Raw genomic sequence first — 13,651 nt, 5'->3', positions numbered from 1 at the left:
TCACTCACTCACTCACTCACACACACACACACACACACATACAATCACTTTCACTAACACACACACACTCATACACACAAACTCATACACACAATCTCACACACACACACACACACACTCACACACTCTCGCTCACGCACACACGCACACACTCGCTCACTCACATTCACTCACTCACACACACACACTCACTCACTCACTCACTCACTCACACACACACACACACACACACACACACACACACACACACACTCACATACTCGCTCTATACACACTCTCACACACACACACACACACACACTCACACACACACACACACACACACACACACACTCACGTACTCGCTCTATACACACTCACACACACACACACACACACTCACACACACACTCTCGCATTATACACACACACACTCACATACTCGCACTATACACACTCACACACACACTCACACACTCGCACTATACACACACACTCACCCAGAGGCTGGGATTCTTTTTTTTTTAATGGCGGTTTCTAGCCAATAACATATTTTAGAACTTGACTTGAAAAGTTTTGATTAAGGACTACAATTCACACTTTTGAAATTTATTTTTATATTCAGATTATTAGTTTCACTTAAAGGGGTCATGACATGGATTTTTTTATTATGATTTTAATATTTTCCTTGAGGTTTACTTATAATGTTAATAAAGGTTTTTAAACACAAAAAAAACAAATAAATATGTGGAAAATTATTATTTTCAACCCTTATTCTGGCCCTCTCAGAAACAGGCTGTTTTTAAGGGGCGGGTCCTTTAAGGCTTGTCAGTAATCGGCCACTGTTATGATTGGCTAACATCATTGCCTAGGACACAGTATCAACGCCCCCTTGCTATTGTGAGTGTTTTGACAACATGATCAAAATAAAATGGTAATTTCCAGACAAAGCATTATGAAATAATTTCCTTACGGTTTGTGATGCAGCTGCGGTCAGATCTAGTACCACTTCATCTTTCAACAAATGTTTCTTTGTGACTCTCCATGACACTGTGCCTCATTTACAAACAAAATCCTCCAAACAATCCTCTGATACAATCCTGGATGCCATTAAAAATAAACTATCCACTTGTTCCTTACGCTGGGATCCTTCTGATATCTGTACAAAGACACGAATTAGCTTTTTTATCCAAACGCGTCAAAGCGAACGTTCTTTCACTGCGTTTGTCCTGATGACAGACTCGAGCGCTGGACTGTGTCAGAAAGTGAACGCGCATCTGTATACTGTATCCAGTGTAGACAAGATAGCGGTAGTGATTGTAATTTCTATTTACTTTCGATGTGACGCAACACTCGCATTCAGCGTGATCAAGCTTCAGCCGTTAAGCGATTGAACGCCAGTTGGCGGGGCCTATGGTGAGAAGAAGTCTATTCGTCGATGTCTTGCTCTGGGGGTGGTGTTTATGCAAACGACTGTGCCCGGGTGACATCACCTTGCACCTCAGATCCAAACGAGCCATTTTTGGAGCTTGATTAAATAAATGATTTGTTTATAGGTGGATGTTTCAGTTATGAAACTTGCAGAATGTTTGAATGGTACAAAGACCTTTTCTGTGTCAAAAGATCAAGGAAAATTTGGTTTCTCATGTCATGACCTCTTTAAATGTTTACAGTATATACATGGCATGTGGTCAGTGCTTGTGTGTCTGCAGGAGCTGCGCGGGAGGGTGTCTCAGTGTCGCCCCCTGCGGGCGCTGGTGGGGCGTCTGCGGGCCGATGTGGGGCATCTGGAGGCTCTGAAGGAGGAGATGCAGAGGCTGAACGACTCTCTGTCCATCCTGCAGGAGCGCTTCACTCTCCATCATTATCAGCAGTTGCAGCAGCGCGAGTTTATCCTGCAGCGGCACCTGCACTCCTGCTCCAGTCAGCTGGGTACCGACTCATTACAGCATCATCAGCAGCAGCAGCAGCAGCCTCATCAGCAGCATCATCATCATCAGCAGCAGCAGCATCATCAGCAGCATCATCAGCACCATCATCATCATGCTTGTGTGTCTGCAGGAGCTGCGCGGGAGGGTGTCTCAGTGTCGCCCCCTGCGGGCGCTGGTGGGGCGTCTGCGGGCCGATGTGGGGCATCTGGAGGCTCTGAAGGAGGAGATGCAGAGGCTGAACGACTCTCTGTCCATCCTGCAGGAGCGCTTCACTCTCCATCATTATCAGCAGTTGCAGCAGCGCGAGTTTATCCTGCAGCGGCACCTGCACTCCTGCTCCAGTCAGCTGGGTACCGACTCATTACAGCATCATCAGCAGCAGCAGCAGCAGCCTCATCAGCAGCATCATCATCATCATCAGCAGCAGCATCATCAGCAGCATCATCAGCACCATCATCATCATCATCAGCAGCAGCAGCAGCAGCAGCAGCATCCACAGCAGCAGCATCATCATCAGCAGCATTAGCATTATCATCAGCAGCATCAGCAGCATCAGCAGCATCATCAGCATCAGCATCATCATCAGTAGCAGCAGCAGCATCATCAGCATCATCAGCATTAGCCTCATCATCATCAGCATCATCATCAGCATTATCAACCGCATCATTATTACCACCATCATCATCAGCAGCAGCAGCAGCAGCATCAACAGCATCATCAGCAGCAGCAGTATCAGCAGCAGCAGCATCATCATCAGCAGCATCAGCACAGCAGCAGCATCAGCAGCAGCATCAGCAGTAGCAGCATCAGCAGCAGCAGCCTCATCATCATCAGCAGCAGCAGCAGCAGCAGCAGCAGCAGCAGCATCATCAGCATCAGCATCAGCAGCATCATCAGCATTAGCCTCATCATCATCAGCATCATCATCAGCATTATCAACAGCATCATTATTACCACCATCAGCATCATTATCAGCAGCAGCATCATCATCAGCATCATCCTCATCATCAGCGTCATCATCAGCATCATCATCATCAGCCTCATCATCAGCATCATCACCAGCAGCATCATCGCCATCATCATTATTACCACCATCATCATCGCAGCATCGTCATCATCGCAGCGTTATCACTCACTCGACTGCACTGATGCTGCTCTTTGTGTTGTCAGGTTGTGGCCTGCTGACGGGCATCAGCGCTCCACTCACCATCAGATCCTCAGGCTCGCGCTTCGGATCATGGATGATGGACAGTCTGATCGACAGCACAGACAACCGCGTATGCAGGAGCTCTCATCCCACACACACACACACACACACACACACACAGCTGCTCTTCTTGACCTTTTAGACTCCAAGGCCCATCACATCAATATTTGAAGAACCCATGATGTTCCCAGTTATACATGATTTACTGTAAGGATTTTTAGAAGTATTTTTACTTACCATTTCTATCTGATAAACAGAGGTTGGCATACTAATAAAATGTATAATCATTATAAAAATTCCAATGGAGTTTACAGATTTGATTAATTTCCATCAATTTTCAGGTCTAGAAATTACAGGGTTTTTTAAAGTTTTTTTAGGCTTCCTCATATATCCTGGTTTTCCAAGATGACAAGAATCTTGGTTCTTCAAAGACAAAAGACAGAACTTGATATTTACTTGTTTTAGCTGAAGTCATTTTAAGTTCTCTTGCTGATTTTGAAGTTTCCCTGGTTGAGAACCACTGCTGTGATGCTTATATGGTATTTTCTGTAAAATAAGAGAAAGAAAGTCACACCGTTGTATAAGTCACATTTTATTACATTCAGACATAATGTAAAATATCGGTAAACAAAACAATTATGAACATTATAAACATGTATTTTAGTTCTTGCCACTCCACAACAAATCCTTTGAATTTAGAATTTAAAAAAGAACAGCAATGAAAAATATAAGTATATAATAAACATAAATTATAGTGGCATATTATTCTTTTTAAAAATATGTCTATATATAGTTTTTAAGTTTTAGTTTATTTGTTTTAGTTGTTTAAGTACATAAACTAAATTATAATGAGAAATGTTGCCTTGCTAACTTGGTTCATAATTTTTATTTCAGTTAAAATTTATTTCAAGCAACAAGAATTCATTTTAGTTTAATCGTATTAGTTTTAGTTAATGATAATAATCCTGATGTGTGTGTGTGTGTGTGTGTGTGTGTGTGTGTGTGTGTGCGTGTGCGTGTGCGTAGGTGTGGGTGATGGATGGTTATTTTAAAGGCAGGCGTCTGGTGGAGTATCAGTCTCTCGGTGACTTTGCAACTGGACAGAACTTCATCGTCCATCATCTTCCTCACCCGTGGGCAGGTGTAAATGCGACTCTATCAAACACCTTCAGTGATGTTCACTCAGAGAATCACGTGATCCACTAACAACAAACACTGACTGTCTTCATCTCCAACACTACAACTACTGATTCACCATTTCAAACCCAAAGAACTCCTGTCTGCTTCTTATGGGACTTTGTTTCCGCTACGAAAAAAAAAATATTAAAAAGGTCAATGTGACTTATCATAATTCTGAACTTTTTTTCATGTAAACTACAACACGTAAACTCAGAAATACAAAAAAACTGAATTACAAGAATTATGAATAAAAAGTCAGAATTGTGAGATGTAAACTCAGAATTACAAGAATAAGGTCAGAATTGCGAGATTTACACTCAGAACTACAAGAAAAAGTCAGAATTGTGTTACGTAAACTCAGAATTACAAGAATAAAGTCAGAATTGCGAGATTTAAACTCAGAATTATGAAAAGTCAGAATTGTGATATGTAAACTCAGAATTACAAGAATAAAGTCAGAATTCTGAGATGTAAACTCAGAACTCCAAGAAAAAGTCAGAATTGTGTTACGTAAACTCAGAATTACAAGAAAAAAGTCAGAATTGCGAGATGTAAACTCAGAATTACAAGAATAAAGTCAGAATTGCAAGATTTAAACTCAGAACTACAAGAAAAAGTCCGAATTGTGTAACGTAAACTCAGTATTACAAGAATAAAGTCAGAATTCTGAGATGTAAACTCAGAATTATGGAAAGTCAGAATTGTGATATGTAAATTCAGAATTACAAGAATAAAGTCAGAATTCTGAGATGTAAACTCAGAACTCCAAGAAAAAGTCAGAATTGTGTTACGTAAACTCAGAATTGCAAGAAAAAAGTCAGAATTGCGAGATGTAAACTCAGAATTACAAGAATAAAGTCAGAATTGCAAAATTTAAACTCAGAACTACAAGAAAAAGTTAGAATTGTGTAACGTAAACTCAGTATTACAAGAATAAAGTCAGAATTCTGAGATGTAAACCCAGAACTACAAGAAAAAGTCAGAATTGTGTTACGTAAACTCAGAATTACAAGAAAAAAGTCAGAATTGCGAGATGTCAACTCAGAATTACAAGAATAAAGTCAGAATTGCGAGATTTCAACTCAGAACTACAAGAAAAAGTCAGAATTGTTACGTAAACTCAGAATTACAAGAATAAAGTCAGAATTGCGAGATTTCAACTCAGAACTACAAGAAAAAGTCAGAATTGTTACGTAAACTCAGAATTACAAGAATAAAGTCAGAATTGCGAGATTTAAACTCAGAATTATGAAAAGTCAGAATTGTGATATGTAAACTCAGAATTACAAGAATAAAGTCAGAATTGCAAAATTTAAACTCAGAACTACAAGAAAAAGTTAGAATTGTGTAACGTAAACTCAGTATTACAAGAATAAAGTCAGAATTCTGAGATGTAAACTCAGAATTATGGAAAGTCAGAATTGTGATATGTAAATTCAGAATTACAAGAATAAAGTCAGAATTCTGAGATGTAAACTCAGAACTCCAAGAAAAAGTCAGAATTGTGTTACGTAAACTCAGAATTGCAAGAAAAAAGTCAGAATTGCGAGATGTAAACTCAGAATTACAAGAATAAAGTCAGAATTGCAAAATTTAAACTCAGAACTACAAGAAAAAGTTAGAATTGTGTAACGTAAACTCAGTATTACAAGAATAAAGTCAGAATTCTGAGATGTAAACCCAGAACTACAAGAAAAAGTCAGAATTGTGTTACGTAAACTCAGAATTACAAGAAAAAAGTCAGAATTGCGAGATGTCAACTCAGAATTACAAGAATAAAGTCAGAATTGCGAGATTTCAACTCAGAACTACAAGAAAAAGTCAGAATTGTTACGTAAACTCAGAATTACAAGAATAAAGTCAGAATTGTGAGATGTAAACTCAGAATTACGAAAAATATTACAACTGCATGATGTAAACCCAAAATTCCGAAAAAAGAAAAAAATCAAAGGTATAGACTCCAATTAACGAAAAAAGTTAGAATTGCGAGATTTAAATAAAAAATTGAAAAACTCAGAAGTACGAAAAAGTCAGAATTCTGAGATATAAACTCAGAATTATGAGAAAAAAAATCAGAATTGCAGCATGAAATCAGAATTATGCATAATATTACAACTACATCATGTAAGCTCAGAATTACGGAAAAAAAAGTCAGTGAGGCTGAAACTCAGAATTCAGGGGGGAAAATCAGAATTGCGAGATAAAATGTTGCACGTATGTTTTTTATATCTTTACACCTGTCAGAAGTGATTTTCCGTGCTTTGTGACGTGTGTGTGTGTGTGTGTGTGTGTGTGTGTGTGCTTGTGTCTCTCAGGTACGGGTCACGTGGTGTATAACAGCTCTCTGTACTATAACAAACACCACAGTAACGTGCTGGTGCGCTACGATCTGGCGTCGGGTGGCGTTCTGCAGCAGCGTCCGCTCGCTCAGGCCGGGTTCAACAACACCTTCCCGTACTCCTGGGGCGGCTCGTCCGACATCGACCTCATGGCCGACGAGACGGGGCTGTGGGCCGTGTACTCCAGCATCGGCCGCGGCGGGAACATGCTGCTGAGCCGCCTGCATCCCGACACGCTGGAGGTGCTGCACTCCTGGGACACGGGCTTCTCCAAGCGCAGCGCCGGCGAGGCCTTCCTCATCTGCGGCTCGCTCTACGTCACCAACTCACACCTGGCCGGAGCTAAAGTGCACTTCACCTTCCACACGGCCTCGGCCTCGTACGAGTACACCGACATCGCCTTCCACAACCAGTACTCACACATCTCCATGCTGGACTACAACCCGCGCATCAGAGCGCTGTACACCTGGAACAACGGACACCAGGTGCTGTACGACATCACGCTGCTGCACTTCATCCGGACACGCCACGCAAACAGCACCGACTGACTCCAGAGACGTGTTCCCCAAACACCCTGAACCTGCATGAGCCACGCATGCCAACTTCTACTCCCCTTGCCTCTTATTTGCTAGAAAGAAAGAACTCAAAATATGGAAATATGCATATATTTCACAAAACCAGTCATGAGTAGCACGGATATATTTGTAGCGACAGACAATCAAAATTATCAATTTTTCTTTTATGCCAAAAATCATTAGGATATTAAGTAAAGATCATGTTCCATGAAGATATTTAGTAAATTTCCTACCGTAAATATATCAAAACTTAATGTTTGATTAGTAATATGCATTGCTAAGAACTTCATTTGAACAACTTTAAAGATGATTTTCTCAATATTTAGATTTTTTTGCACCCTCAGATTCCAGATTTTCAAATAGTTGCATCTCGGCCAAATATTGTCCTATACATCAACGGAAAGATTATTTATTCAGCTTTCAGATTATGTATTTTCCTAAAATTGACCCTTATGACTGGTTTCGTGCTCCAGGGTCACATTTGCATCTTCAGTTTCTGAGAGATCATTTGTGAAAAACAAGCAACTGTAGTGAACTGCACTTCTATATGTACATAAAATATCACAAAAATAAATAAATAAATGTGTCAGCTGTTTTGTGTATAGTATTTGTACAGAAACTTTGGGAATTATTATTATCATTTTGCCTAAATATATTTTAATAAATAGGCAAAATGTAAAGCAAAAATACAGCAATATGAAACCAGCAGATTAAGAAATATTAAATATCATCTCATTATTATATTAATTATAATTCATTTTACCTTTCATTTATACATTTGTTTGCTGTTCAGTGTTATTTTGTTATGATTGAGGTACTTTTGTAGTTTTTTGTAATATTTTGAATTAGATGTTAATTTTCTATTTTCTATTTTCTATTATTTTTTTATTATTATGTTGTAATTGCTTGTTGTGTTTATAGGCCGCAGTGATGAGAGAAACTCTCCGTCCAGTCCTGCTTTTTTATGCACATTATTCATTTAGATCAGTTTTCAACCTTATTTGTTGTCCACAACAATATTTACTTATCTTTTTTTGAGAACTATAAAAAAAAATAATTCACAATTAAGATAAAATATTTTATTACTTGGCATGATTCATAAAACATGTTAAAATACCCATGAATTTAACGGATTTTATTAATTTACATGACTTTCCCGAGTCTAGATATCACACTTTTATCATCTTAAAAGAAAAAAAAGTTGCATTGAGGTTGAATTAAAATAAAAAACATCTTGATTTTTACTTGTTTCAGCTTATTTTAATGCCTGAATTGTCTTCTTTGGGGCCAGTTGCATTAACTTAGCCTCTATGGTAAGACAGTTGGATTCAACTTAGACCAAACGTTTCTATGTAACTGAATTGTAAAAATTATGACCACTCTTAAAGAAAAAAAATTAGATGACTAACTTATACGACTAGTCTAAACCTTTTATGCAACCGGCTCCTGGTTTTGAACAGTAAATCGCACTGAGCATGCGCGGTCCGCTGTGACGTCGCCGCGGTGCATGACGGGAGTTGTAGTCTACCGCTGCTTCCTGTTCTCTGACTGCGGCAGTGAGTTCAGGTCAGTTTCGTGTTTGGAAACGAGAAAAAAATTCATAACAACAGCCTGTAAGTACTGAATTCAGCCTCACGCGTTCATTAAAGCTGTTTATAATCAGTTGAAGTGTAAATGCTGATGTTAATGCTGATTACAGCGTGTGTTTGAAACTAATAACTGCTGCGTCGAGATGATAACAGCTGATAAACACATCATTTAATGACTATTAACAGTGTGATTAACTGAGAGATAGAACTATCCATCTATCTATCTATCTATCTAATGTGACCCTGGACCACAAAACCAGTCATAAGTGTCATTTTTCTCGAAATTGAGATTTATGCATCATCTGAAAGTTGAATAAATAAGCTTTCCATTGATGTATGGTTTGTTAGGATAGGACAGTATTTGGCTGAGATACAACTATTTGAAAATCTGGAATCTGAGGGAGCAAAAAAATCGAAATATTGAGAAAATCATCTTTAAAGTTGTTCAAATGAAGTTCTTAGCAATGCATATTACTAATCAAACATTAAGTTTTTATATATTTACGGTAGAAAATGTACAAAATATCTTCAAGGAACATGATCTTTACTTAATATCCTAATGATTTTTGCCCCATAAAATGTATTGTTGGCTATTGCTGTAAATATACCTGTGCTACCTATGACTGGTTTTGTGCTCCAGGGTCACATCTAACTGTGTATATCAGTCTGTGCATGTCTGTCTAATCATGTTATATGTGCTGATGTTCCTGTGACAGTGAGCAGTGTGTCATCAGTACTGATCCTCGTGATCTGTCTGTCTGTAGATGTCTGTGTTCGAGTCGTATAGCGCCTTCAGCAGGCCCATCACTGCAGTGGCCTGGGCATCAAACGCCTCCAGCTGCCCCGGTCAATTCATCCTGGTGAACAATACAACCACACACACCTGCGGTCACATGCTCACCTGCCTCTGGAGTTCAGACCATGTCAATAACTCTGTGTGTGTGTGTGTGTGTGTTTAGATCACTCAGACTGAAGATGGAGCCTCCGCTAACTTCATCCGAGGGTTTGCAATCAAGTCAGGATACTACCTGAGTTACAGTAAGGTAAGATGCATTAAAGGGTTCCAAACCTGTATGACATTCTTTCTTCAGTGAAACACAAAAGCACGAATGACTCACATAAACACTGACATACTGTTGTTTTAACTTCCATCTCACCACACATGTGATGTCTCCATATACTCTCGTGCTCATCAGACTCATTCCTGTCTGTAGGATCTGTCCGGTGGGATGGTTGTGGCAGATGTGCAGGTGATTACGGATAAAGAGACGATTCCTCACGGTTACTGCTACATCCCAGAGTTCCTGGAGCCCAGTAAGATGGTTCATTGAGAGATGTGGGCCTTTAGAGCCTCCACAGATCTGCTTGTCTGTCTCTCCTGATGCGCTGTGGAAGTGTAATCACTGTGCGTGTGTTTGTACAGAGGCGTCTGTCGGGAAGAAGAAGCGCATCTGTGTGCGGATCGTTCCTGTGGGCAGCGTTGCGACGGCTGTTCTAGATCTCAAACTGACAGTCAAGAATAAGACCATGGTGCAGCAGTACACCTGCCTGGGGTGAGAGACGCCACATGCCTGCTCTAGAATCACATGCTCTATTCCAGTGGTTCCCAAACTTTTTGAAAGCATGGCACCCCTTTGTAGTGTTTTTTTTTCCAGGGCATCCCAACCCAATTAAACTAAACGCACATGTGTACATACATATGAAATTAAATCCAGATGAGCAAACAACAAATGAAGCATAAACCGCTGCATGAATTTATTATGAATGCATCACAACAGACATAATATCTGATAATCAGATAATATCTGTCTTTTACAACTGGATGACACACGTCAACAGACTGATTTGAACCATTTACTGTATGTGGGAATCATTGGAACAAAACACATTTAAAGATTGATACTTAATTCTTTAAATAATAATAAATAACTCAAATAACATTTTTTCTTTAGTTTCTCATTTGATTTGTTCAAACCTGACCTTATAACTTATAAAACGGCAACAGCACATTGACGGCACATTCTGAGATAGATGGGTAAGCTATAATTTAGGGTTGTGACGGTGAGGAAAAGAGGGGGGGTAGTTTTCCCTCTTTTCCTTGCTTTCCTTATGTTTTAAATAGCTTGTAAAAGCGCCCTGCGCATTTTACTTTCATTTTCAAATTAGCGCCAATTCCACATCAGGCAGTTGTTTGTTTTTAGTTTGTTTGAGTTTTCCCTCTTTTCCTTACTTTCCTTCGCTTTTAAATAGCTTAAATGCGCCGTGCACATTTTACTTTCACTTTCAAATTAGCAGCAATTCGGCAATTCAATTCAAGCAACAACAAAATACAACGTAGAACATATTATGCTTAATATAAAATAACAAATAACATCTGTCTTTTACAACTGGATGACACACGTCAACAGACTGATTTGAACCATTTACTGTATGTGGGAATCATTGGAACAAAACGCATTTAAAGATTGATACTTAACTCTTTAAATAATAATAAACAACTCAAATTAAATTTTTTCTTTAGTTTCTCATTTGATTTGTTCAAACCTTATAACTTAAAAAAACGGCAACAGCACATTGACGGCGCATTCTGAGATAGATGGGTAAAATTTAGGGTTGTGACAGTGAGGAAGAGAGGGGGGTAGTTTTGCCTCTTTTCCTCGCTTTCCTTCTATTTTAAATAGCTTGTAAAAGCGCCCTGCGCATTTTACTTTCATTTTCAAATTAGCGCCAATTCCACATCAGGCAGTTGTTTGTTTTTAGTTTGTTTGAGTTTTCCCTCTTTTCCTTACTTTCCTTCGCTTTTAAATAGCTTAAATGCGCCGTGCACATTTTACTTTCACTTTCAAATTAGCAGCAATTCGGCAATTCAATTCAAGCAACAACAAAATACAACGTAGAACATATTATGCTTAATATAAAATAACAAATAACTTACACAAAGTTTAGGTAGCTTATTCAAAACTGAAGATCAGTAAACACTGTGGAACCAAATAAATAAGAAACGCTACGTTTATTAGCAAAACGAATAAGAAAGATTGGAGACACGGCATACTTGATATATATAATTTTTTACTTTTCATATATATATATATATGAAAATATATATATACAGTTTAAATACATTTAAATCAGCAAACACTGTGGAACCAAATAAATAAGAAACAAATGTTTAAAAAAACTTCAAATATCACCTTAGATAAATGGCAGAAGTCAACAGGCTTTTCAATATCCAAAATATTTTTTTTAAACGGGCGCTTTTGCAAGTCGTTTTGAAACTCTTCTGCCATCGTCTTGTCTGTCTCACTTCACTCTTCTTTGTCAGCTTCTCCTCACATGATAAATGAAATCTGATCTGTGATGCGACTGTCATTCAGCAGCCGCGTTCAGTTTTAATTTTAGTAAACTAAAGAATTTTTATTACTATAAAAACTCAAAACGACGGTGGGCAAGTGACATAACCGGTGTTGTGGCTTCACACCCGTAAAACGGTCAACACCTTCTATTAGCAGCAACACGAATTTCGTGTCTTGTCAATCACTGCGTGAAATATAAAATTGAGCGCGCACCATTACAAAGGGCGGAGCGGACGGGGCGATTCTCTCCTGAGAACAGTCCAATTGGCGGTAAATACATATTTCAACTTTAAATAAGTATGAAATATATCAGTGTTTTTTTCCGTTTTATTTTTCACTATTTTTTTTTAGTTTGAACATACTCATATGTTAGTGTTTTGATATAGCCTATTTTTAAAATATATGCTGTAAAAGGTTATATGGTACAATAGTATTTTAGGTTATTTAAATGGGGAAAAAAGCTAAGATTCTGCGGCACCCCTAGCCAGTTGTCCCGGCACCCCAATGTGTCGCGGCACCCACTTTGGGAGCCACTGCTCTATTCCACGGTTCTCATATCAGGCACTATACATGTCTGTTCAACAGTTCTCCTATCTGACACTCTGTACGCTGGTTCTGGAACCAGGCACTCTGGACTTCATGAGCCAGATGCTCTGTTTAGTGGTTATAGAATCAGACGCATTGTATTCTGGTTCTGGAATAAGACACTCCATTCGACAGTTTTTCAATCATATGCTTTGTACTCAGATTTTTAAGTCAGACGCTCTATTTGTATGGTTCTCCAATCTAATGCTCTGTACGCTGGTTCTTCAATCAAATGCACTGTCCTCTGGTTCTAGAACCAGACGCTTTGTACTCTGGCTCTAGAATCAGATGCTCTGTACATTGGTTCTGGAATCAGATGCTCTGTACACTGGTTCTGGAATCAGATGCTCTATACTCTGGCTCTAGAATCAGCTCTGTACATAGGTTCTGGAATCAGACGCTGTACCCAGGTTCTGGAATCAGACACTCTGTTCACTGGTTCTGGAATTAGACACACTGTACTGGTTCTGGAATAAGACACTCTACATTGGTTCTGGAATCAGACACTGTACACTGGTTCTGGAATTAGACACACTGTACTGGTTCTGGAATAAGACACTTTGTACATTGGTTCTGGAATAAGACACTCTGTTCACTGGTTCTGGAATTAGACACACTGTACTGGTTCTGGAATAAGACACTCTGTACATTGGTTCTGGAATAAGACACTCTGTACATTGGTTCTGGAATCAGACACTGTACACTGGTTCTAGCATTAGACACTCTGTACATTGGTTCTGGAATCAGATGCTCTGTACACTGGTTCTGGAATCATACGCTCTGTACACTGGTTCTGGAATCATACGCTCTGTACACTGGTTCTGGAATCATACGCTCTGTACACTGGTTCTGGAATCATACGCTCTGTACACTGGTTCTGGAATCATACGCTCTGTACACTGGTTCTGGAATCA

The 13,651-nt window shown here is 39.1% G+C and overlaps 2 protein-coding genes across 7 annotated transcripts in view; both read left to right on the top strand.

Moving 5' to 3' along the window:
• The window catches only part of olfm2b (olfactomedin 2b), a 12,825-nt gene extending 5,472 nt beyond the window's left edge, over positions 1 to 7,353 (top strand). For all 4 annotated transcript variants that reach the window (XM_016481473.1, XM_016481470.1, XM_016481471.1 and 1 more), the window contains 4 exons: positions 1,692 to 1,911; positions 3,081 to 3,187; positions 4,144 to 4,258; positions 6,612 to 7,353. In XM_016481473.1, the coding sequence (XP_016336959.1) occupies positions 1,692 to 1,911; positions 3,081 to 3,187; positions 4,144 to 4,258; positions 6,612 to 7,183 (1,014 nt within the window). In that variant the 3' untranslated portion in view covers positions 7,184 to 7,353. The remainder of the gene's footprint in view (positions 1 to 1,691; positions 1,912 to 3,080; positions 3,188 to 4,143; positions 4,259 to 6,611) is intronic.
• Positions 7,354 to 8,708: 1,355 nt separating this feature from the next.
• mvb12a (multivesicular body subunit 12A) overlaps positions 8,709 to 13,651 on the top strand; it is a 7,768-nt gene continuing 2,825 nt past the window's right edge. The window contains exons 1-5 of one of the 3 annotated variants that reach the window (XM_016481469.1): positions 8,709 to 8,823; positions 9,516 to 9,659; positions 9,759 to 9,842; positions 10,014 to 10,113; positions 10,223 to 10,352. In XM_016481469.1, the coding sequence (XP_016336955.1) occupies positions 9,564 to 9,659; positions 9,759 to 9,842; positions 10,014 to 10,113; positions 10,223 to 10,352 (410 nt within the window). In that variant the 5' untranslated portion in view covers positions 8,709 to 8,823; positions 9,516 to 9,563. Of the gene's footprint in view, positions 8,824 to 9,509; positions 9,660 to 9,758; positions 9,843 to 10,013; positions 10,114 to 10,222; positions 10,353 to 13,651 lie in introns of all 3 variants that reach the window. The other 2 variants (XM_016481467.1, XM_016481468.1) reach the window with 2 other exon arrangements.

The sequence above is a fragment of the Sinocyclocheilus anshuiensis genome, unplaced genomic scaffold (genome assembly GCF_001515605.1).
Source record: "Sinocyclocheilus anshuiensis isolate Anshui unplaced genomic scaffold, SAMN03320099.WGS_v1.1 scaffold565, whole genome shotgun sequence".
Lineage (NCBI taxonomy): Eukaryota > Metazoa > Chordata > Actinopteri > Cypriniformes > Cyprinidae > Sinocyclocheilus > Sinocyclocheilus anshuiensis.
This window is presented reverse-complemented; position numbering and strand designations above follow the sequence as displayed.